Here is a 26,326-nt window from a genome sequence, read left to right on the forward strand (position 1 = left end):
CCCCCCCCCTTTTGGCATTTCTTATTGCATTTCTTTTGCTACTGTTTGTGTTTCTTTTTGTTCACTTCATTTGGGCAAGACTTCCATTTTCTGAAGGAAGCCTTCTTCCTTTTAATAGCCTTTTTTTGACCTTGCTAGTTAACTACAATTAACTGCATCATGACCATCTATAAAACCTTTAAAGGCTAATTTTCTATGTAAAATAGAATAATAGAAAAACTATCTGACTATAGAGGTCATTATAAATGATGCAACAAATCATGTATTACATTTTACTGTAGACTTCCAGCTGGAACTAGGGTCTGGCACCAAGTCTTGATGGTGCCAGAGTTCAGGAGATAGCATCCTATATCTCACCAAGAATGTGTTGCCTACCCATCCCATATGGATGCTTTCCAGTGACCTGAGCTCTGCAATGTGTTTCGTTCTAAAGTTATGAATATTTATGAATACCAACCAAACAGCATGAACATTTACTTTTAATCTTGTGGGGAAATGCTATTTACCCTGTAATTAGTAAGCCTTGCTTCAGGAGCTTCTGGACCCTTGCAGCCCAGTTCTGATGTATGCTGACCTGGAAGAAAATTCCACTTTGTTCAGTGGGGCTTAATTCCAAAAACATGTTCATAGAATTGCAGCGTTAGCCCTCGAATAAGCAATCTTCTTTAGCAGGTAGGCTGTTCAGAAAATATATGAATTATAAAATGGGAATCTTGATTTTAATGAATTTATCCCGGAAGTAGTAGTAATAGCAGCATTTGTATAATATATTCCAATTGTTAAGCATTTCACATGGATGTATCTGTAATTATTACAAGAGTCCTTTAAGGTAGGTCAGTGTTCCAAGCTGAGGAAAAGAGAAGAGTGGCTTGTTTAAGGGCACCTAATCAATTTCTTTTTGTTGTTATACCACCTTCCAATAAAAAAGAAAGAAAGCTGTGTATAAATATTTGTAATAAATAATGAAATGGTTTACACAGAAAAAGAAATAAGTAGGTTCCCTGTCCCCAAAGAGCTCACAATCAAAAAAGAAACATAAGATAGACATTAGCAACAACCACTGGAGTGATACTGTACTGGGGTTGGATAGGAATGGTTGCGCATCCACTGCTAAATATGAGGCACCACTTTAAAATGTGCCTCTTTCTCAGGGAGCAGAGTTGGCTAACTGAATCCAGTACTGGACATAGTTTTATAGTAAGTTCCTAAGTTCTGGACATGATGCTTCTCAGGAAACATAATTAACATGTTTGTTCATTATTTGTTTGTTATTTCTCTGTGAGGGCGGATCCTCCCCCACCCCCATCCACACAAACATAAGGACCCAAACTACCCCAAAGCAGTGCCTCCAATCCTCATACTCTAGAGGCGGTCCAGGCGGATACCATGGTTGATGGTACTGAACACCACTGAGAGGTCCAGCAGAACCAACAGGGACATACTCCCCCTGTCAATCTCCTGGAATAGGTCATCTACTAGGGCAACCAAAGTAATTTCAGTCCCATACCCAGGACAGAAGCCAGATTGAAAGGGGTCTAGATAATCCATATCATCCAAGACTCTCTGCAGCTGAGATGCCACCACACGCTCTATTGCCCAAAAAGGGAAGATTAGAAATGAGTCTGTAGTTTTCCAAGTTGGAGGGATCAAGGGGGTGCTTTTTAAATAGTGGTCTCACCACCTCCTTCTTGAGGCACAGTGGTATCTTGCCTTCCTTCAATGAAGCATTGATATAGCCTCCAACCATCTGCCTGTACCCTCCCTAACAGATTTTATTAGCCATGAAGGGCAAGGGTCCAGAGCACACAGTGTTGCCCACACACTGCTCAGGATCTTGTCCACATCCTCAGGCTGCACTTGACTGAATAGAATCCAACACGATTGGACCAGATGGTACCCAAGGCATGTCTGCTGGAACTGCCAAAACCCTGGAGTCCAAATCAGCATGGATGTGAGCAACTTGATCTGCAAAGCGGCCATGTCAATAGACCAGTCAGTCTCCAGAGTTGCCAGCTCTGGACACTGGGAACTCCCCAAAGGCTGTCTGGAAACCGAATGGATTCATAAGCCTCCTATAGTGCATGTTTTATTGCATTAGACCCAGGAGTAACTCTGTGGAAGCCCTCTTGATAGATTTTTCCAATCATGTCGATCAGTTGATTATTGCCATGCAGCTTCCCTACTTTCCCTGTAAATACTTCCTCTAGAAAACATTTTCCCTGTATTGAGTCAACTGTCTTTGTGCAGCTGTGAACACCTACTTCCTCTTTTCTCCTTTGGCTTGGAACCCATTGCTCGTTGCTATCTGCCTGTCATCCAGCCCACCTGTTCCATGCCCTTGCATTTCCAGAGTTAGGACTCTGAAACAATATTGGCCTTCATCTTTGCACAAGGCAAGGACCTCCTAACTTATTCTGTTTATCAGATCTTCTACTTATCCAAATTCTCTCTCTCTCTAGTTTCCCCTTGTTATTTGGTTAATGGAGTTTGTCGTGTATACATTACAAATATCTCCGTGCTTTATATAGTGCTTTTTTCTCATTGTACAGCTCTATAACATTTCATACAGCAGCACAATTCAGAGGAGAATAGCGTTGTGATTAAAATAGGTTACAATGATAGTGTGGAAAAAGTATGGAAATTTGTTTGCTAAAAGAGGTCATTAAGATAATAGTTAAAAATAGAATTGTAAAATAATAAAAAAGATTTAGCTATATCTCTGGGGAGCTGTTAGTCATTTCCAGTTACTGAGCATAACAGTATTGCCTGCTTTGCTCATGATCTTGGCTCATTTTCCTTCTATGCCAGGTGGTTTCTGGTGTTTGACAAGTGATTGATTTGGTTTTAAAGGGTGCCTGAACTGCACAAAGTGTTTTTCATATTAAAGAAGACATGGCTATTCTCCCCCCACCAATTCCAAGCTTTATTCATTCATTCTCTCTCTCTGATACGCACACGCACACGCACACACTTACTTCTTTTGCCACTTGTTTTCCATGAATTGCAGCAATTGATGTTATTAACTGAAGGACAAGTTTGACTGTGGGTGGGAGAAGTAAGCCTTTTAATCCCTTAGCCCTTTTGCTTATGATCTTTGTTTTTCCACTGTGGCACAGAGCTCGAGATTAGATGGGTGGACTGCTACTTTCCATTTACCCACCCTTCCTTCGAGATGGAGATCAACTTCCAAGGAGAATGGATGGAGGTCTTGGGTTGTGGGGTCATGGAGCAGCAGCTGGTTAACTCAGGTATGAAAACTCCTTTGCTTCATTGACATCTCTATTAGCAAAGGCTTCCAGTGCAATCAGTTTCCTGGTCCAGCCCACTGCTGCTTCTTTCAGTGTATACTCTGCATTAGTACAGTAGCTGCTGACAGCTTAGACACAGAGAGCAGACCATGTATACATAGGAACATAGGAAGCTGCCTTATACTGAGTCAGACCATTGGTCCATCTAGCTCAGTATTGTCTGCACAGACTGGCAGTTGCTTCTCCAAGGTTACAATCAGGAGTCTCTCTCAGCCCTATCTCAGCCCCAGGGGGAGGGAACTTGGAACCTTCATCCAAGCATGCAAGTGCTCTTCCCAGAGCAGCTCCATCCTCTAAGGGGAATATCTTACAGTGCTCACATGTAGTCTCCCATTCAAATGCAGACCAGGGTGGACCCTGCTTAGCAGAGGGGAAAATTCATGCTTGCTACCACAAAATGGTGAATGGAAACTAACACCCCTCAACCCCAATGGTGTACTATTTGGTGGGAATAAACCTATTTCTCATTGGATGTTGTATAAAGTGCAGTTTCTCTGGTTTTGCTGCAGAGCATTACCCCTGTGTATAATACAGAGTTCCTCAACTTCTGGAGGGCTGCATAAGTGCAGCATATATAATAGGACTCAAGCTAGAAGTCCTTGCCAAAAGTGAGCCTTGGAGCCTGTCTCAATGCAAGGGGTACAGCCATGTAATAATACTAGCACCATTATGTAGAGCATAATTCACCTACAATATAGAATTCATTGATGCAGCGTAAGACAATAGCCACAACAGCTAGGATGACAAGGTTCAATTTCAAAGTTCTGATAACCACATGCTGGGTAGAGGCAACTATGATCTCCACCTTCCTAGGGATGTCTGATTGGCAAAGGATAAAGTGCTAGATCTCTCCAAATTGGGCGGATGGGCCAAAAAAGGGGGAAAAGAAAGGTGGGGGGTTGGGGAAAGGAAAATGTGGTTCTTCAGTCAGCAAAGTGATGTGCATTCGGCAAGAATGTTCCAATTTCACTTCAACATTGATGGGCTGAACTGGTGTTGATTAACCAGGAAATTAATTTGAGGATTATGGTGGACAGTTCAATGAAAATTTAATTCCATGTGTAATGGTGGTTAAAAAGACAAATTCCATGCTAGTTTGTATTAGAAGAGAGGTTGAAAACAAAATGGCCAGTATTGTAATTCCTTTATATAAAATGAATGTTCAGTTTTGGTTTCCTCATTTGATCTCCAAAAGGATTTTGTTGAGCTGGAAAAGGTGCGGAAAAGAAAATCCAAAAGGATCAAGAGGTTAGAACACCTTCCCTATGTGAACAGGTTAAAACTTTTGGGGCTTTTTAGTTTAGAACAATGATTACAAGTGCGGGGCGGGGGGAGGCAGGACACATGATAGCATTTTATCAAAATTATGCATGGTGTGGTGCAGAAAATGAAGAAAGATGACTCCCCCCCATTTTTCTCCCATAACATTAGAACCCAGGGCCACCCAATTAAATTGATTGGCAGATGATTCAGGACAGGACCCCCCCCCCCAAGGGCTTTTTCACACAATCCATAATTAAGTTATAGAATTCACAGCCACAAGGTGTGGTGATAGCTCCTAGCATAGGTGGCTTTTAAAGGGTATTAAATAAAATGCATGGAGGATATGTGTAGTGATGATTTATTTAGCCATGATAGCTAAGTGGAGCCTCCAGGTGTTATGAGCAAGTGTTATAGACCTCATGCCCTGCTGTGGGCTTCCTTGGAGGAATCAGGTTGCTCCTTTTGGGAAACAGAACTCGATAGTCTTTTGGTCTGATCTAGCAGCGCTCTTTTCATGTTGTTGTTAGCTGGATTTTTCACCTGATCTAGCCATGATATATCTTATTTCTTCCTACTAAACTATTGCTGGTACTAGTACTTCACTAATACTATTTCATGTTTATTGTTCACCAGTGGTGTGTCAGTCACTGTACTGATTGCAGAAGTGCTGTGAAATCCCTGGCCAGAACTTTATGGTCTGAATTAGGTAGAGTCTGTAGAAATGAAGGGCTAGAATGAGTAACATGACAGTGGAGGTGCAAGTAAGGTGAGGGTAGGGTGGTTCAGGAAAGGCGTAGCTGGAGAACTGTGTCTTTAGAAAATGGAAGCACGACAAAACAAAGCAGAGAGATTGTTATAGGTACAGAGAAAAGAGGACATGGAAACTTGAGCAAAACCAGAACAAGAGGCGCCAACAGCAGAAGATACTAAAGAGGCAAGGGAAGCTATTTAGGGGCAAGTGGAAGTATTTAAAAGTAAGGATTTAGACCCATTTTAGATATTCAGAAGGGTTTACAATAGCCCTTTGCACAATGACACCACTTCAAAAGGTACACAGATAATAACTTGTTTAAAAGTATATGTGGGAAACTTTTCATCTGATGTGTAAGAATTTCACATGTAAATGAAAGATGCAGGTATGAAGGTGTTCCAAAAGACGGATCCTCTCCATGGATTTTGAGGCGGTTGTAGTCACACAGAGGTTTGCCATATGCCCTTCTGAATGTTCTTAGAAGCTTATGGGGAGAGAGACAGAAGTTATGGGGAGAGAGACTGTGAAAATACTTAAAGGGTGATTATAATCAGAGCATGGGATAATGATGGAATTGCATTGGAATTTCTTGGCAATTAAAAGCTTTTTTCCAGATACTGCTGCTCCTGTTCCACAGGGATATTTTAGAATACAGAAGAATAGAAAATAGAATAGAATCTCTTGTCCAAAACTCAGTGGAACAACATAATAAACTCCTCTTTTCATCCCCTGACAATGAGAGGAGTCGTTACTTATAATGATTTGTAATTTGCAACTATGGATGTGCACGAACTGGTTCGGAGGCCCTTTTTTGGCCCTCCGAACTGGTTTGAACCCTGGCCGGCTTGAAGGTTTGACGGCGGGCGGGGGATGGCTTTATGATGGGGGAGTATGCACTCCCCCCCCCCCAGTTTTCCCCACTGGTGCCTGATTTCCTAAAAGCCCGTTGGGGCAGCAGCGTACCTCCCTGCCGCTTCATTCCGATTTTGTCTGGATGTAACAGGAATTAGTAACTGCGACTGCAGCTACTACTTCAGGTTACATCTGGACAACGTCGGAACAGGGCGGCAAGGAGGTACGCTGCCACCCCGAAGGGTTTTTAGGGAATCATGTGCCGGCGGGGGAAATGCGGTGGGGGTGGTAAGTGCATCCTCGCCCTTAAAGCCATCCCCACCCTGCCATCGAACCGGCCCCCACCAGTCCCGTGCACATCCCTATTTGGAACTAGCTGAGGTTCTGCTACTGGGAACACAACGTGTTGACATAGAGGATCCTAACCCCGCCTCCACTTGATAGGGAATGTGAGACAAGTGTCTCGTGATTTTCTGAGCAGTAGTCCCCAGCACAGGGCAGAGCACTTGCCCACTGACAATATATAGATATTGTCAGATATTGTGGATATATGGAAGCCTGGAAAGTAACCTACTTATCTTTAAAGTTGTCTTCTTGAGAGGAGAGCTGGTCTTGTGGTAGCAAGCATGACTTGTCCCCTTAGCTAAGCAGGGTCTGTCCTGGTTGCATACGAAAGGGAGACTTGATGTGTGAGCACTGTAAGATATTATTCCCCTCAGGGGATGGAGCCGCTCTGGGAAGAGCAGAAGGTTCCAAGTTCCCTCCCTAGCAGCATTTCCAAGATAGGGCTGAGAGAGACTCCTGCCTGCAACCTTGGAGAAGCTGCTGCCAATACTGAGCTAGATGGACCAATGGTCTGATTCAGTATATGGCAGCTTTCTATGTTCCTATGACTAGTTTTACATTACCAAACCCTTGCCACAATAGGAAAATTAGGTTAATTTTAGTTAAGACTTGCTGGAGTCTGGCCCCCCAAATTGTTGGCAGAAGTGGGGGTAATCTTACTGGTGTATATAGCATGTGGTTTCCTGGCATCGGTAGGTACATCTGCTTGAGACCTCTGTTGGTCAGTCATGGAGCTAGATCAGGGCTGCACAGTTTTGATCCTTCTGCAGAATTGGAGTACAATTCCCATAATCCCTTACTATTGGCCACTGTGGCTGGAGACGATGAGTATTGTAGTCCAAAAACAGCTGAAGGGCTAAAATTATGCAGCCTTGGGCTAGATAGGTCAATGATCTGACTCAGTGTAAGGTTGCTTCATGAGTTTATATTTTTTCAAGTTAGGTACAGGAATCATATAGCCTTTGGTTTAGACCTCAGCATTAGCTTTCTGGGCTGTTCTATAAGTGTGGATGGTTATAATCAGAGTGGACAAGAAGATGAAGGGTATAAAAATGGAATCTCAGATACTGATTTGAGCATGAATATTCAGAGTGGGTGCAAGTAAGTAAATAATGCAATATTGGTTTCCCCGCAGCTGTTTCTTGACTCTTACCTCATATACTCAATCATGTAAACTAGCAAGACAATATATTCTGAGTACTTGCAGAATGCCAAGGCAACCCTGAAATTAAGTGACCTTAAGTTGTTGTTTGCTCAACTAGTTAACAACTTGTTTATTGTGTTGGTTAAAAAAAAAAAGCGAGGTATTGAGGAAATTGCCAGAAAAAGAAAAAAAAAGTCTGCAGATAAAATGGTGACCGTCAGAAATTGAACTTTGAAGACTGCAGGAATGTCAAACTTATTTTTATTAACAGTGACAGAATGATATTTTAAAAGAATAACCTTAGGAAATATTTGGCTGGGAATGTACCTTTTTAAACAATTGTTCTCTATACATACACAGTAAGAGTTATAGGATCTTTATAGGTAGGATCTTTGGAGGTAAATCAAAAGACAAGATCCTTTTCCCTGGTGAGTGAAAACATCAGAGGTTAGTCTCATGTTCTTTATGATGAAGAGGGTTTGTTCCTTGGAGGGAAACCTGAGGACATTTCAGGTTCCAGTGAAGTTGCCAAACCCTTTGAGGATTTTGGTTTTGAACATTTAGTCGTGAGTGAAGGATTTCATTGTACCATTTAGTGCTTTATAGAATCTATGCTAGAGCCTCTTATCTTTTGTGTTCCTCAAGATAATGCCAGAGTGTTTCACCAGAAATATTTCTTTGATTTATTGAGAAACCTTTCCTTGATTTTACTTCCATTTGAATAGAATCATGTACAGAACCGACAAATATTCAGAGAAAGGGGAGAGCAAAAGCTTCGCTAGGTATCATTCACACCCATCTCATATTCTTTTTTTCCTTTTCTTGTTGAATTCCTTGGTTAAGGATTCTGCAACCTTTGTGTCTGACTTTTCATATTGTCCCAGAGAATGACTCAAATTCCACAATTCGTGACACAGACTGACATAGAAATGGGGGCGGGGGTGGGTGGGTTCCTAAAAGATGTAACATTGAAATGAAGTGACATCTATTCCTTTGCTAGCCTTGCACACAGTAGTCTAAAATGCTTCTGTAGTTCAAGTACAATATGTCTGACAATGCAATAAATTCAGCTAGATATCCATGTCTATGTCTTTTAAGTTGGGAACAACAAATGTTTGGTCATGTGTACCACAAGTCAAGTTTTAAATGGCCCTAGTGTATATCCTCTGATGTAGTTTTGCCTCTGGTGTAGTGAGCCAGGTGGTTGTGAAGAGTTGGAGGGAACAGGCAGAATTGCAGGTCTGATTCAATGCCATAATCGGCCTTTGGGTCATCCTCTTTCTATCCAAACATCCCACAGCTGTGTACGCTGCAGGATGTCTGTAATGTCTTCAGCTGACCTGCAGCATGATTCTTCAGGTGGTGGTCTTTGGAAATAGAAAGGGAATTTTCAGCTGCATTATTCAAAAGCTCATTCCATTGTGACTAAACATGATCTCATTTGTGAAGGTCGGGGATCCATAGATCTTGGCTGGTCTCGGTAGCCAGCCAACATTAGCAGTTTCCAGGACTCTGTGTGTGTCTCTTCATAAGGGAGGGGCAATAGTGATCTCTGATGTTGCACTGAGCTTCAGAGGCCTTATAAGCACTCCAAAGCACAGCACAAGATCAGGGATGATCCCTCCCCTCTCCTTCCCCATGCCCAAGATCAGAAAGGGGACTGGGGGCTGGGCTTATCCATGTCATGATGTGCTTCAGAAGTGCTTGGAGCATCCTCAAAGTACAATGTGACATAATCGAGCTCCAGGCCTCCTCCTGTGCTCTGAATGTAGGAGGTTGTTGTTGATGGGCTGGGAATTAGAAAACATTGGTGTGCAAAAGAAAACATGAGAAGTCGAGGGCAAAGCCTACTTAGTGAGACAGATGGACAATGTAGAGGACTTTGTGAAGTGCATACTTCTTGGCTTAAAGCTGTTCTGGCAATACCTAAATATGCACAGGTCCTGAGGTGCCTCTCACACTTTTATTACCATTAACAGTTCATGCAGGTCACATATGTGACCTTTGTTCATTATCAATAGTAATAACATGGCCTTCAGGAATGCTTGAATTCTGCACCTTTGCGTTAAGCAATTTTAAGTCTGACATGTCCAAATCCTGCATCACACATAATAAGTAATTAACCAGTAGCTAATGGAAAAGGCTTGCTAATGTTACCTTGTAGGCTTAATTTTACTTACATAATTTATGAATCCCATTCCAAGTCAGATTTTAGAGATGTAGCTTTTTGGTCCATATTATCAAACAGCAAAGAAAGTTCTAGCAAAGATATATGTTTGTGCCTCATGTCTAGCACCTGATATCTTCTCGGATAATGCTTTCGAAATTGCACAGAAATCATACGGCAAAGTATGTACCATATTTACTTGAATCAAAGAGGACTCTCAATTTAAGATGAGCTCCTTTAAAAAAATAAAGGTTAAATTAAGGTTATAACTATCCTTACTCAAGAATTTGGAAAAAATCTAGTCTTGGATTCAGGTAAAAACAGCAAAGAACTTGGAAAAAGCCTAGTCTTGGATTCAGGAAAATACAGTAGCTTCACTGGTGCGCCAGCCCAATAGCAGTGCTTGTGAAAAAAAATGTAATTTTTCAGTAACACTAAAGAATCTTGAAATGGAACATTGTATCACTGTGTTTGTGTTTGCGTCTCTGGGCGGTTTACAATTAAAATAATTTAAAACATTAAATCAATTAACTATTAAAATCATTTAAAAGATTAAAAACATTTAAAACCCAGTATTAACATTATTTAAAACTATAAATCTAATTAAAAGCCTGGGTGAATAAATGTGTCTTCAGTGCCTTTTTAAAAATTGTCAGAGATGGGGAGGGAGCACATTCCAAAATCCAGGGGCTGCAATGGAGAAGGCCCGTTCCCGAGTAGCTGCCAGATGAGTTGGCGGCAGCCACAGGCAAACCTCTCCAGGTGATCTTAGTAGGCGGTGGGGCTCATGGCAAAGAGGACATTCTCTTAAATACCCAGGGACTAAGCTGTTTAGGACTTTATAGGTAATAATCAGCGCCTTGTAATTTGCCTAGAAAAGGTATCAGCAACCAGTGGAATTCCTTTGCAGGAGTAATATGGTCTCTCCTAGATGACCCAGAGACCAACCTGGCTACCGCGTTCTGAAACAACTTCAGATTCTGGACTATGTACAAAGGCAGCCCCACATAGAACACATTGCAGTAATCCAGCCTAGAGGTTACCAGCAAATGTACCACCATTTTGAGGTCATTAATCTCAAGAAACTGATTCAGCTGGCGTATCAGCCAAAGCTGATAAAAAGCACCTCTGGCAACTGCCTCAACCTGGGACACCAGGGAGAGGTTCGGATTCAGAAGCACCCGCAGACTGCGCACCTGTTCCTTTCAAGGGAGCATGACCCCCATCCAGAACCAGCAGATCAAAATCATCTCTCAAGTTTCAACCCCACACAATAAGTACTTCTGTCTTATTTGGATTCATCCTCAATTACTTATCCCTCATCCAGCCCATTACTACCTCCAGGCAGGTGTTTAGGGAGGTTATGCCTTCTCCTGATGAGGTTGACATGGAGAAATCGATTTGGGTGTCATCAGAATATCGATAACACCCTGCACCAAATCTCCTGATGATCTCTCCCATCAGTTTCATGTAGATGTTAAACAACATCGGAGACAATACAGAGCCCTGAGGGACTCCATAGGAAAGTTCAGATTTTGATGAACAACAGTCTTCAAGAGACACCATCTGGAATCTGCCAGTGAGGTAGGAGTGGAACCACTGCAAAGCAGTGCCTCCCACCACCAATGCCTTCAGACATTCCAGAAGGCTACTATAGTCAATAGTATTGAAAGCCGCCGAGAGATCCAAAAGGACCAACAGAGTCACACTGTCAATTCCCAATTGGAGATCGTCCATCAGGTTGAACAAGGCAGTCTCCACCCCATAGCCCACCCGGAAGCCAGTTTGAAATGGGTCTAGATAATCAGTTTCCTCCAAGAGCGCCTGGAGCTGGGAGGCCACCACCTTCTCAACCACCTTGCTCAACTATGGAAGGTTGGAGACAGGCCTATAGTTATTTAACTCTGTGGGATCCAAGGCAAGCTTCTTCAGAAGCAGTCTAATTATTGCCTCCTTAAGACAAGGAGGTACCCTGCCCTCCCTCAGAGAAGCATTTATAATCTCTACCAGGCCTTCTACAACAGCCTCCCTGCCAGATAGTATAAGCCATGCCGGTCAAGAATCAAGAGGGCAGGTGGTAGGTCGCACCATTCCGAGCAACTTGTCCACATCCTCTGGAGTCACAAACTGAAACTGATCCAGGGTCATGACAAAAGAGGAGCTGCTGGACACCTTGGTATCAGGCTCTGTAACATTTGTGGAGTTTGAATCCAAGTCAGCCTGAATACGAGAGAGTTTGTCCACAAAGAACTCATTAAAAACATCACAGAGCGTAATTATTGGTTCACAACAATCACAGCGTGTAATATGTGTGATGGATCAGCTTTTGTTGAATTTGGAAGAATCTTTGCAGCTCAACTCAGCTGGCAAGTGATTTGAAAGCGTGTTAAACCACTTGGATGACTGCATGTGCAAATTCAATTCAGTTTGACTATGTTGAAAAGTCAATGAAGAAATGGTTGGGCGCATCACCTGGTATCAGCATTTGAGTTATACTGGTCGTAAACACAGTCCTAAGAGAGAGTATTGCAAAGTTGGGAATTCAGTACTTCGCTCTCGAGACAAACTAAGTTCAAGTCTTTTCTCCCTTGCTCACTAGGGAAACAAGAATGGGTGGTAGTGGTTACTTACTATGCCGAAGAGGAGAGGAACATCTCCCTAAAATGGCAAATTCTAGTTGTTATCACATGAGGCCTCATTCATAAGAAATATTCATCACAAGTCAAAGACAAGTTGAAACAGTGTCATCATGGGCACTTGAAAATGTCCAAAAGGCAAAATGTGAATTGGCCCATCAAATTGTTCATAGAGTTCAGCATAGCTTGAGACCAGCTTGTTTCCCTGGTTGTGTCAAAATATAATGTGTAAATCATCCTCAGTTGTCTTTCTAAAAACTGCTGTGACAAAAACCAGAAGGGAAATACCTAGTTTGATAAATTAACATATCTACCATGAAAACTGTCATCTTGTTGGTTATTTTCTCAGCTTTTTTGGATGAGTGGTGACTTGTTCTTCATCTAGTAGGTTAATGAAGAGGGAAACACTTAGGAAGAGGTTTGGGGCAGCAAGCTGGAACTGGTGGTATTTTACTGTTTTGTTTGTTTGGTTTCTACTTTGGTTTTATAGCCTATCCCAAGGATGTAGGAATTTCACACAAGCTGTTCAGTACTTAGACAATAAAAATAAGTGTACTGCATGTCTCTTTGTTTATGAAGAACTAACACCTAATCATTTGTGTTATAGCCCAGTGGTAGTGTTTGCACTTTGCAGGTGGAAGGTAACAAGTTCAGTCCCTGATGTCTCCAGGGTAAAAGGTCTTGGGAAAAGCCTCTGCTGAGATCTTGGAAAATGGATTCTAATCAGAGCATATATTACTGGACTAGATGAACCAATGGTCTGACTTGGTATTTTTGTATGTATCTACATACCTGCTTCTTAATTTCAATTCAAAGAATCTCTTTGTCCTCCCAACCAGACCAGTCCTCTTCCCCAGCTCGTACCCCACCTAACACTTAGGTATGGGATTGTTAGGTGCCCTATCTAATGTTCCTCAGCTAGCCTCTTGCCGTTTTCCAGTTCTCCTCCTCCAACTCACTTCACTTAGAGCATAGTTGGTGGCAGTGGAAACTGTGAATGCTTGCTCTCCCACTATCTGTTGCTCATAGCTACACCCACATACAGTGTGTTAAAAACATATGCATCATTTGTTTTCTCCTTTTCCTTATAATTTGTCTTTATGCTGGTCTTTAATTTACTCCTGCATTTTTTTAATGTTTTCCTTTTTTTGAGCTTGTGTTTGCCTTAAAAGAAGCCTCTAACATTTTGAAAATGTTGGGTTCTCTGATTTTATCATTTCTGACACATCCATTATGTATGCTGCAGTTTGGTATTCTTTGGAAGAATTAATATAGCCTTACTCACAAGCTCTGTGTGTTTGCATAGGATGAACAAATATTGCCTTGTTGTATGACAATTCAATTACATCTGTTTCTGGGAAGCAAGTTATTTGTCTGAGATTGTTTAAAATGAAGGACAGATTTCTGAAAGTTGTGATTCTCTTATGGTACTTGAATTCCTGCTGGATGGTTTTTGTCTTGTGCAGCTTTGCATGAGCTTGCATAGTGAGTTAATACGTTGCCAGTTTGGCATAAAACTGAACTCTCAGTGCAAAGGTCAAGATAAAATTGATACAGATAAAATTCAGATGTGGAGTAAGGAAAATTTGTATGCACAGTGATGCATACTGTGGTAATTAGCTTTGTTTAAAGGTAATTAGCTTTGTTTAAAGAGGGGATAAATTCAAGCCTCCCAAAAATGTAAACAAAAAACAAAAACCTAACAACAAATAGACAAATACTGTAAAGTCAAAAGTTGTTAGTCATGGTAGACAGATATTTGCAAGAGGTGACATTTCTTCTAGGTTGGTCTCCCTGAGATGTTCATGGTCTATGGAGGAAAAAACAGGGTTCTAGAAGACAACACTGTCAGTCACATGAAGTAAACCTTCATCTAAAGCAATGGCATCCAGTCACCCATACAAGTTCCCCTCATTTAGGTTGTGAGCCTGTTAAGAAAAATGATAATTTGGATGAAATTGCTGGATGTTGCCTAGAGCCCAAAGCATAGGTGAGGTCTAAACAAATCTAACAAAGTATGAAATATGTTCCTTCATTCAGGGCTGTTAGTGGTCAGTGCTAAGAATCCTGCCTTGAGGGAGTCCATGATGAGATTGCATAGGCAGAGGTGGGTACAGGAGTTCTCATTCACCAACGCATCTCAAATGATATCCTATAGGTCCCCATGACACTCATGGAACCAAATAGTAATAAATTTGGCTGTCCAGAAGACATATCCTATTTTGTCAGGTATGAGGCAATGCTGAAAATGTGATATGTATGCTGCAAAAGCACTGCCTTGAGGGGTGTGTAGACTGTGTGCAATAAATGGGAAATAAATGTCTGTTTATTACATTGCAAATTATTTTGTGGAAAAACCTTTAGTCCATCTTTATACATACTCTTGTCGTTTTAGAGACAACCTAGAGTTGGACTGCGTGATACAGGAGGTTGTTCACTTAATGGGCAAAGTCAGCTTAGATTTTAAAGAGGAAACAGAGCAAAACTAGTACACTATAATATAGCATAAAGATGGCTGAGGGCAGCTGCAAAAGGCCAAAAGCCATTGTGTGTTGGTTACTAGATACTTTGAAGATGCTGCCAATAATTTTTTTACAAAAAAGTAAAATGGGGTGTATGTAATGGGGAGTGCCGGGGAGACATTTGGATTGTGTGAAGTTATTGGTCTTGCTGAGGTACTAGAGAAGGACATAGAGCAGAAGGACATTTATTGGAGTATTTATTTGAATTATTAAAGGAAATTGATTTATGGGAGACTCTGATGGGAAGGATTTGAAAGGGGTCTAATCCTTCTAAGGAATGGTACTAAACAAAATTTGTGCGACTTTGGATCTCAAGAGAAGGACTCTTTTCTTCTATTAGACAGATACTGAGATAGGGCACAAGGTAAGGCCTTTATATTATTATTATTGTTGTTTACACAGTCAGACAGGTGTTATTGACTGGTTTGTTTATACAGACATCGAGTCCTTCCCAAGGACCTGGGATGGCTGGATTTTATTATCAATGTTGTTGCTGTTATTATAGATATCGTCACAGAATATAGGCTGTTCCCAGTAAAGTTGCTTTTTGTAATTGGCTGATGGTGATTTCTGTGGCCCCTGTGGTGTGGAGGTGCTCTTCAAGTTGTTTTGGAACTGCACCCAGGGCGCCAATTACCACTGGGATTATTTTGGTCTTTTTCTGCCACAGCCTTTCAATTTCAATTTGTAGATCTTTGTATTTTGTGATTTTTTCTATTTCTTTTTCTTCTATTCTGCTATCCCCTGGTATTGCTATGTTGATTATTTTGACTTGTTTTTCTTTCTTCTTGACTACAGTTCTGTCTGGTGTATTGTGTGGCAGATGTTTGTCTGTAGTTGGAAGTATATCCCATAATATTTTCACATCTTCATTTTCTTCAACTTTTTCACTTTTATAGCTTGTATTTTTTGCAGATGTTCCAGTGTACCATCCCTGCTACCTTGTCATGCCTTTGTTTGTAGTCAGTCTGTGCGATCTTTTTACAACAGCTGATTAGGTGGTCCATGGTTTCATCTGCTTCTTTACAAAGGCAGCACTTGCTGTTTGTTGTTGACGTTTCTACTTTTAATGCATTTGTTCTTAATGCCTGTTCTTGTGCAGCCAATATTAAACCCTCTGTTTCTTTCTTAAAGTTGCCATTCTTAAGCCTTTGCCAGGTCTTGATGATGTCTGATTTTCCACTTATATTGTGCAAATATTGACCATGCAGTGGCTTATTTTTCCATTTTTCTGCTTGGTTCTTAACTTGTTCTTTCTTGTAGGCCTGCTTTCTTTCATTGGTGTTGAATAGTTTCTCATTATTGACCATTTGAAGTGCATCTTCTTAACTGTCCTTGATATATTCTTCAAGGCCTCTTTTCTCCTCCTCTGCTGTTTGATGGACTTTGCAGCATTCCTCTTCCACCTGAGCTGTGAGGGAGGTGTAGCCTATCTACATCACTGCGGGGGTGTAGAGAATGATTGATGGTCATTATTTTCCTGGTCTTACGATCTAGTGTCTCTAGCTCTGCTTGGGTCCAGTCTATTATTCCTGCAGTGTATCTGATAACAGGTATAGCCCAGGTGTTTATGGCTTGTATGGTGTTCCCGTCATTGAGTTTGGACTTGAGGATTTTTCTAACTTTCCTGATGTATTCACTTCCAATGTTTATTTTAACTTCAGTGTGTGCAATGTTATCAGCCTGGAGTGCCCAAGTATTTGTAATGTTTTTTCTCTTCCAGGTTCTTGATGTTGGTTCCATTGGGCAGTTCTATTCCTTCTGTTTTTGTTATTTTTCCTCTGTTCATTATTAATGCAGCACACTTGTCTAGTCCAAACTCCATTGCTATATCACTACTGAATATACAGACAGTGTTTAGCAGTGATTCGATTTCTGACTGGGACTTTCCATACAACTTCAGATCGTCCATGTACCGCAGATGGTTGATTTTACTTGATGTTTTAGATGTTTGGTATCCGAGGCCTGTTCTGTTTAGTATTTGTGAAAGTGGAGTCATGGCGATTACAAACAACAGAGGGGATAGTGAGTCCCCTTGGAAAATACCTCTTCTAATGCTAACCTGCCCAAGTGTCTCGCCATTGATTGTTAACTGTGAATTCCACATGCTCATTGCTTTTTTAATAAATATCTGAATGTTTTTGCTGACACCAGTTGTTTATAAACAGTTTAGTATCCATGTGTGAAGCAATGAGTCGAAGGCCTTCTTGTAGTCAATCCATGCAACACTTAGATTTGTTTTTCTTCTCTTGCAATTTTCTAAAATCATTTTGTCAATCAGCAGCTGGTCTTTTGTGCCTGTAGTGTTCGGGCAATTTCCTTTCTGTTCAACTGGAAGCTGCTTATTAGTTAATAAGTGTTGCATTACTTCATCTGCTATTATTCCAGTTAATAATTTGAACATGGTTGGCAGGCAGGTTATCGGTCTATAATTACTTGGAACTGCACCTTTTTCTGGGTCTTTCATAATGAGATGAGTTTTGCCAGTTGTTAGCCATTGTTCAATATCACCTCCTTGCAAAATGTGATTGAACTGTTTTGATAGTTGTTTATGAAGGCTTGTTAGGTGTTTAAGCCAAAAGCCATGCAGTTCATCGTCGCCTGATGCAATCCAATTTTTAATTTTCTTTGCTCTTTCACTTATTAATTCTGGTGTTATTATTAGATCTTGCATTTGTTGGTTACATTTTTCAACTTCTTTCACCAAGTCTGCTTTTTTTTTATAATCTATTTGGTTGTCCCATAGTATCCCCCAGAATTGAACTGTTTCTTCTTTATTTGGTGTTTCTATGTTTCTTGCAGTTTCTCCTTCTATGCTTTGATAGAAATGTCTCTGATTCGGCTGGAATTGGAGATTCTTCCTGTGTTGTCTAATTCTAGCTTCGTATCTGCTAATCTTCTTATTTGCTGCTTTATTATTTCCAGGACTTTTCTAATTTTCCTTGAATCTAGATGGTATTTTTGGATCAGATACTGTTTGGTGTTTTCATTCGTCAGATTCTTGTCTTTCATATCTTTCAATTTACTAGCATCCGCTCTAAGCCTGGTGATTTTATTTTCTAATCTAATCTTCCATTTAGGTGATGTACTACTTTCTTTTTTGACAGGTCCACTGATCTTATATCCGAGCTCTTGTGTTGTTATTGTTGCTGCTCTGTACATTAGTTGGTTTGTTTCTTGCAAATTATTGGTTGTTATTTCTGCAAGTGCAGAATTGACATCTTTTAATGCCTGAGCAAGTTGTTTTTTGGCAACTGTTTTTAGAGCTGGAAGTCGAACCCTGGTGGTTGTTTGGTTCATGTGCTCAGTTATTTTTTGCTTTAGATCTTGTTGCTTTTCTGTTAAACGGCATTCAGGTTTTTGAGGTGAAGGCAAATAGGAGGTTGCCTGGTTTTGATTTTGAAACAGTTCAGCAACAGTGGCATCCTCTATTTCCAAAACCTTCTTCACCTGTGCCTGAGCAACTTCTTCAATTGGTGGTAATTCTTCTTCCATATCTTGAGCCTGTGTTGCTCTTTGCAATTCTTCCAGCTCAATTTCTGTGAATACTTTATTTCTTATTATGAAACTTCTCTGGTGCGCTAGCCTTTGTTCTGTTATTTCTGTATCTGGATACTTCTCTTTCAAAATTTGGTACACTCTTTTAAAATAACCTCTTCTAGTTGGACTAGACTTGTAATAGCAGATCATTATTTCCTTGTTGGCATTTTTCGTATATTTTTTTCAGTTAAGCGACGTTTCTTCCAGTAACCCTGCAGTCTCCAGCCCTGGTTGCCTAACTGAAGATCCTGAGTCCTGTAGCCCACTTGCCACCAGATGTCCAGGGACTCCAGCACCTGGCGCGGTCCTTGTTGACCTGGGCGACGACCGATCCGGTATAGATTTATTAAAGTTACGTCTCACCATATTGTTAATGGGAGAGGCACTCTTTGTCTGGCTCCTCTGGTGAGACCTGTCCAGTATGGTTGGACCTCTGGCATAGCTCTCACCTTTCTCAGAGTATGCAAGCCCCACTACCATGCCAAGCTAGTATAAAGGCCTTTATGTTGTTTTTGTTGTTGTTGTTTTTATTTACACAGTCAGACAGGTGTTATTGACTGGTTCGTTTTATCCAGACATCAAGTCCTTCCCAAGGACCTGGGATGGCTGAATTTTATTATCAATATCATTGTTATTATTAATATATATATATATATATATATATATATATATATATATATATATATCGTTGTAGAATATAGGCTGTTCCCAGTAAAGTTGCTTTTTGTAATTGGCTGATGGTGATTTCTGTGGCCCCTATGGTGTTGAGGTGCTCTTCAAGTTGTTTTGGGATTGCACCTAGGGCGCCAGTTACCACTGGGATTATTTTGGTCTTCTTCTGCCATAGCCTTTCAATTTCAATTTGTAGATCTTTGTATTTTGTTATTTTTTCCTATTATTATTATTATTATTATTATTATTATTATTATTATTATTAATTTGATTTCTATACCGCCCTTCCAAAAATGGCTCAGGGCAGTTTACACAGAGAAATAATAAATAAATAAGATGGATCCCTGTCCTCAAAGGGCTCACAGTCTAAAAGAAACATCAGATAGACACCAACAACAGTCACTGGAGGTACTGTGCTGGAGGTGAATAGCGCCAGTTACTCTCCCCCTGCTAAATAAAGAGAATCACCACGTTAAAAGGTGCCTCTTCGCCAGGTTAGCAGGGCCCTGGGCCTGGAGGCTAAAAGCATCCTGCCAGGCTTCCACAAGGGGCAGCAACATGCAAAGCTTCAGCCAAGATAGAATCTGACTATGGGGGGCTGAGTGGGGCTGTGATCAGCATAATGGCGACATTATGGGACTGGCATATGTTCAGAGGCCCTATCTACATATAGTATCCTGGAAAATGGAGGGTTCCAGATGACACATACAGGATTTATTTATGTATATTTATATACCAACCTTCATCCTAAGACTGCAGGGCAGTTAACAACAAGATAAAACAATTCAATAAAAACAGAACAAATTCAGTTATATGTGTAAAAAGAGCAAAGTACATCTCATTGGCCAAAAGCCTGGATAAAAAGGGCAGTCCTCACTTTCCTTCTAAAGGCTGGAAGAGAGGAAGCCATATATGGTTCTCAGCTGAGAGCGAGATCCACAGCCTGTGGGCAGTCATTGGGATTGTCCCGTGTGTTTAACAAATGGTCCTCAGCAGGTGTCAGCATGTGGAGCAGAGCCCTTCCAGCTGATTTTGTCAGGTGGGTAGGCTCTGCTGGGAGCAGATGGTCCACAAGGTACCTCGGGCCCAAGCTGTTTAGAGCTTTAAAGGTAATAACCAGCACTTTGACTTGTACCCGGAAACAGACTTGCAGACACTGTAGTGCCTTCAAGACTGGAGTAATATGTGCACTGCGAGCAGTCCCAGAAATCAATCTGGCGGCCACATTCTGCACCATCTGTAATTTCCAAATACTTTTCAAGGGCAGCCCCATATAGAGCACACTGCAGTAATCCAAACATGATGTGACTAAGGCATGGGTGACAGAGGCTAAATTAGCCCTCCATAGTAGAATTCAAAAGTAGGATTCTACTTGTGTTTATGTTCTATGCAAATTGGATTCATGATTGTATGGAGATTGGGACAGGTCTGTAGCTGGGGGTGGGGTGGGAGTTAGAGTGGGCCTGCTCCCAAAATTTTCTCTGCCCCTAAGGTGTTGGTTTTTTTAAAAAAATAAGTACAAGCTCCACACGCTGCTTGCCCCCATTTTTTGTTTGTGTGTTGGTGTGCTCCTCTGAACTTTAGGCTTTCTATAGGCCTAGTTGGGTGGGGCCATTGTGGTCTTATATGTTCATAATGCTTTTTAACACAGCTGGTTAATAATCTTATAGCTACCCTCTTTTTTAAGGACAGCAGCTTTATAGTATTATAATATCACTGTATACTATTAGAGTAGTAATTTTAAAGTAATATAGTTTTATGGTTCCCTAATTTGTTTTTTGAATCATGCTCTACTTTGTTCTATCTTATGCTGGTCTTGGACCGTAATACAGATGATTGATTGATACTAAATTCCAGTGAATACAATCTTGAGAAGATCCTAGCATTGAGGGGCACAGGAGAATGATATGAAGGATGAGAGACAGAGCAAAAGGGAGAGAGTCACAATCCTAGGCTTCCACAAGGGGCAGAGCTGGAAATCTGCAAAGCTGGATTGTAAGGATAGTGAAATTGCTGACATCCTTTCAGATAGAAGGAGGCAAAGACCTTTTGTAGCAGAGAGGGGGCCAAGCCGGCAAGGCCTTTGGCAAAGGGGAAAGGCACCATACCTTAGACTACCAGCTGCCAGAGTCTGCTAACCAGGTGCATAGAGATATCCTAGGGAAGTGAGGAAGGCAATTGCCGTTCATGCTTAAGGTTTCTCCCTAGAATGCATGTTGGATGAGAAAAGGATATCCCTCAAGCTGCACACCAGGTAAGAAAAAAGGATAACTTTGTAGTAAAAGTTTGGCCTCAGGGAATGTATAGGTGTCTGTCCATCCCGGCGATGATCCTTAATGACTGTATACAAAAGGTTTGATGAGCCTAAGGATCATGAGGTTCCCAATTCTGTTCACATGTCCCAAAAGACAAAGGGGTAGGGGCAGGTTTCACCTTTCGGTGCTTTGTTATAATTGGAAGTGATTGCTCAGCATGACTCCAGGAGCTTGTATCAAGATGAGCTCAATGATCTTGAGTAGTTCAAATGTCTCTTCTAGTGATAACTTACCAAAAACTACTCCTCCAAATGGTGGAAGCCAAGTCTGTCCTGATGTGCTTGCATCTCTCCCTCTCTCCCTCTCTCTCTCGCACACACACACACACACACACAGACACTATCAATTATTGGTCTTTTGAGCAACTAGCCCTTCCTGTAGGCTGCTGCAGTGCCGAAATGGCTCATTCCTGGCCTATTCCGAATCTTTTGTTCTCTGTCAAGAGTGCACCAAGCATCGTGATGATTAGTAGCATTTATCTGGGAGTTAGATCATGACACATAAGAACAGCCCTGCTGGATAAGGCACAAGGCCCATGTAGTCCAGCATCCTATTTCACACAGTGGTCCACCAGATGCCTTTGGAGAGCTCACAGGCAAGAGGTATGTGTATGCACACTCTCCTGATGTTGCTCCCCTGCAACTGGTATTGAGAGGCATCGTGCCTCTGAGGATGGAGATGGCCCACAGCCACCAGACTAATAGCCATTGATAGACCTGTCCACCATGAATCTGTCTCTTTTAAAGACACGCAAGTTGGTGGCCATCACCACATCCCATGGCAAAGAATTCCATAGATTCACTATGCGCTGTGTGAAAAAGTACTTCCTGTTCTTGGTCCTAAATTTCCCAACCTTCAGTTTCATGGGATGACCCCCGGTTCTAGTGTTGTGAGAGAGGGAGAAAAATGTATCTTTGTCCACCCTCTCCACTCCATGCATAATTTATATACTTCGATCATGTCTCCCCTTAGTCACCTCTTTTCCAAGGTAAAGAACCCCAGATGCTGTAGCCTAGCCTCATAAAGAAGGTGCTCCAGGCCCCTGATCATTTTGGTTGCCCTCCTCTGCACCTTTTCCAGTTCTACAATATCCTTCTTCAGATACGGTGACCAAAGCTGTACTCAGTACTCCAGATGTGACTGCACCATAGATTTGTATAAGGGCATTATAACATAAGCATTTCAATCCCCTTCCTAATGATTCCTAGCATGGAATTAGCTTTTTTCACAGCTGCCACACTCTGAGGCAACACTTTCAATGAGGTGTCCACCACGACCCCAAGATCTCTCTCCTGGTCAGTCACCGACAGCTCATATCCCATCAGTGTGTTTGTGAAGTTGGTGATTTTGCCCCAATGTGCATCACTTTACACATGCTTACATTGAATCACATTTTCCATTTTGTCACCCACTCACCCAGTTTGCAGAGATCTTCTTGGAGCTCCTCACAATCTGTTGTGGATTTCACTACCCTAAATAGTTTAGTGTTGTCTGCAGATTTGGCCACTTTGCTGGTCACCCCAACTTCTAGAGCATTTATGAACAAGTTCAAGAGCACTGGTCCCAGTACTGATCCCTGGGGGACCCCACTTCCTGCGTACCTCCATTGGGAAAACTGTCCATTTATTCCTGCTCTGTATTTCCTGTCCTTCAACCAGTTAGCAATCCACACATAAACCTGTCCCCTTATTCCATGACTGCTAAGTTTACTCAGGAGCCTTTGCTGCGGAACTTTATCAAAAGCTTTTTCGAAGTCCAAGTATACTGTGTCAACCAGATCACCTTTATCCACATGCCTGTTGACACTTTCGAAGAACTCCAAAAGGTTAGTGAGGCAAGGGTTTCCCTTGCAGAAGCCATGGTGGTCCTCCTTCAACAAGGCCTTTTCTTCTATATGCTTAATAATGTTGTCCTTAAGTATGCTTTCCATCAATTTACCCGGCACTGAAGTTGAGCTGACTGGCATGTAATTTCCCGGATACCACCTGGATCCCTTTTTGAAAATCGGAGTGTTGACACACTGAAGAGTGTAGTGAGTGGAAAGCAATACAGGGGTACAAGGGTTCTGCCAAATGTAGTACAGAGGCCTTTTTGAATAATATGTCGGCCCAGTTGTCCTAAGGCAGGAAATGGAATACAGAAATCAGTCTGAAACAATATTGTCCAAGAATGAATATCTAAATATCTAAAAAAGTGAAATAGTTCAACATGCCTGCCTTTCCTGGAGTTGAAGAACATTTGTCCTACAACAGAGGGTGGAGTCCAAATATTTATTACCAGTATTCAGCCATTTCACATGATTAAGTCAATAAAAAGTGAAGCTGCTCCAGATACTTAAAAGTATTTTTTTCCACCTAAATAGCACCACTGAATTATTAACCAATTTTAAAGTGATGTCTCATTTTTCATGAGCACTTCAGATACAATTAGGTTATGCAATCTGATGATTATGTAAGAAGCACCAATAAGTACTGGGATCTGTATTGCAGTGAAATTATAGGGAGCCTCTACATAATGTAAGTAACATAAGAGTTACTGCTATATAATGCTCTTTTTAAAATGCTGTATGAAATAGTGTTTCAGTAGCCTCACAGAAATGTTCTAATGTTAACGAATGTTTTTATGATTGCCTGAATGGATCAAAAGGCTTGCCATTCTGAGGTTTTAATTAAGTGTCTTTCTTTGTCAAGGAGAAAAGAAGCTGTTTCCAGCTTTGTTGACACAGTTTGGTTTTACCTCTTCCACAGCATATGCTGGCAGCTAAAGGCAAGTCTGACCTTTGATGGCTCATCTCCCTTGCAACTTCGCCATGGGAAGAGATGTGAAACAAGAGCAGAGGAAAACTCTTGCTTTCTTCCTAAACCCTAAGTTTGAGTATTGCCCTTTGAATCATGATCCTGTAGAGTTTGGGAGGGATCAGACATGCTACTAATCTGATTCCTGCACTGCAGGGCTTTTGTGTTAGAGCACCCACTATAGAGTACCACACAAAATAAAGGAGTTCCATGGCAAACAATGAGTTGAATAAGGATTAAGACAGGTGCACTATAAAAAGAACATTCACAGTGGACCTTTCTGTCACAGGGCATATTGCTTCTAGCTTTGGAGCTAACATTACAGATATGCATACCAGCAAATCAAATGCTATACCAGCCATTAAGTCTTACTCCTCCTTCCATGCTTCAAGCGGGCTGTCTATTTAATTTTTTGTTGTTGTGTGAACTCTTATCAGGTTGTTCATTGCATTATTACTATTTTAAAAAAAATAGTGACAAATGCAATATTTCTACAGCTGTTGAGAGAAAGGAAGGTTTCTTGGTGGCACCATGGCAGTTAGCCAATCAGAACTCTGCACATACAGTTTCTGTTGTCCACCTGCAGATCCCTTTCTCCCTTCCAGAGCTTAACTCTGGAGATGAATAGGTTCATTTTGGATGGAATGTAGTGAGGCTGCTTCAGAGCAGCTCCCCATTGCTTTAAAAAAAAAATTGGCTTTCATCCAAACTTAATGTTGTATGTAGGGAATACTTCATATTAACAGAGAGGAGGGACCATTTTGGCTGCCTGTGCCGCCTGAAAATATGCCCTGAGGGCTGCCCAACCCTCAGGGACATATTTAGGGAGGCATAAAGGAGCCACCCCTCCCTTCCATGCATGCACAGAAGTGTTCCCTACATTAAAATCCTAATTTGTATGTAGACCATTATGTTTGTCTTAATCCTATGACATTGACATGCCTAAAGCAAGCAACACTGTTTAGGCCAGTTTATAGCAAGCTGTGAATGAAATGCTGTTGAAAAGGCTAACTCCTATGGCAGAGTTTACTGGAGGCTTTCCCTGCAGAGTGCCACCATTAGATTTCTGCTTGCTACTGATGTCCTGTTTCAGGCAGAGGTCAATGGCCAAGCCAAAACCTCTGATGAAGCAGAGATTTGGATGCTGGTCAGAGTTCCAGAAGGGATGCAGGCCTCCAGCAGTTCAGAGTCAAGAGTCAAGCATGATTATGTAAAGGGGTCAGGACCTTGCATAGCTTCAAGTAAGCAGGAAAAAGCTGGGTATAGCAAAGTATGCTCCTGCACATGTTTGAAGCTGGCTGAAGGTTTTTAAAACTGCTGCCAAGATAGAGTGATCCCACCCCACTTCCCTGTGGAAGGCTCTGTGGCTTTGCCATTTTGGGGTGCACTGATGGAGGTACTGGAGAATCTCTGCTGTGATTGGCAGGTTTCCAAGGGATTCCTCTGAGTCAGAGCACAAAGACAGAGCTGTATCCTTGGGTTGCTGCCAGGGTGCTGGATATGCTTCCCCTGGAGCAGGGAGTCCCAGTGACATGCAGACATGTAGAGTCTGGGTTGTAGGGTTTTCCCATCTTGTCTCATTTCCTGAACTGTCTGCCGTATCCCCCACCAGGGAGGGGGTGGGGGGGCGAGGCAGTCATGTCATCTAGTGACTGGTTTTGTTGCCTCTTTGGTTGTTTGAATAACTTGTACTGAGCATCTGGGCTAAGAGGTGATATACATAACTGCAATTTATGCTCAGAATGAACAGTTTAGATAATCTCACTACATCTGTGGTACAACTCAAGGCATGGGAGAAAACCCACACCTGGTCATGCACCTCGTGATTATATGAACAGACCTTATGTAATCTTTTTGGTTCCAAAAGAGGAACTGCCAATGAGTTAGGATGAAATAGATTTTCTTTTTCTCAATTTGTGCCAGTGAGTATTTCTCTCGCTACTGTAATCAAAGGGTTTTCTTTTCTTTTCTTTTTTAATCAATCCATCACGTTAATTTGTTTTATGGAACATGTTT

The 26,326-nt window shown here is 41.5% G+C and overlaps 1 protein-coding gene and 1 long non-coding RNA gene across 25 annotated transcripts in view; one reads left to right on the plus strand and one right to left on the minus strand.

Annotated features, from left to right (window-relative positions):
- Nucleotides 1-26,326, plus strand: part of FARS2 (phenylalanyl-tRNA synthetase 2, mitochondrial) — a 393,182-nt gene that overhangs the window by 120,254 nt on the left and 246,602 nt on the right. For 23 of the 24 annotated variants that reach the window (XM_053247747.1, XM_053247745.1, XM_053247741.1 and 20 more), the window contains one exon: nucleotides 3,117-3,248. The exons of the other annotated variant lie outside the window; for it this stretch is intronic. In XM_053247747.1, the coding sequence (XP_053103722.1) occupies nucleotides 3,117-3,248 (132 nt within the window). The remainder of the gene's footprint in view (nucleotides 1-3,116; nucleotides 3,249-26,326) is intronic. 24 annotated transcript variants of the gene reach the window in all.
- Nucleotides 1-26,326, minus strand: part of LOC128323866 (uncharacterized) — a 33,754-nt gene that overhangs the window by 5,422 nt on the left and 2,006 nt on the right. The window contains exon 2 of the long non-coding RNA XR_008306494.1: nucleotides 507-574. This is a non-coding gene — a long non-coding RNA (uncharacterized LOC128323866). The remainder of the gene's footprint in view (nucleotides 1-506; nucleotides 575-26,326) is intronic.

Source organism: Hemicordylus capensis, chromosome 4 (genome assembly GCF_027244095.1).
Source record: "Hemicordylus capensis ecotype Gifberg chromosome 4, rHemCap1.1.pri, whole genome shotgun sequence".
Classification (NCBI taxonomy): Eukaryota; Metazoa; Chordata; class Lepidosauria; order Squamata; family Cordylidae; genus Hemicordylus; species Hemicordylus capensis.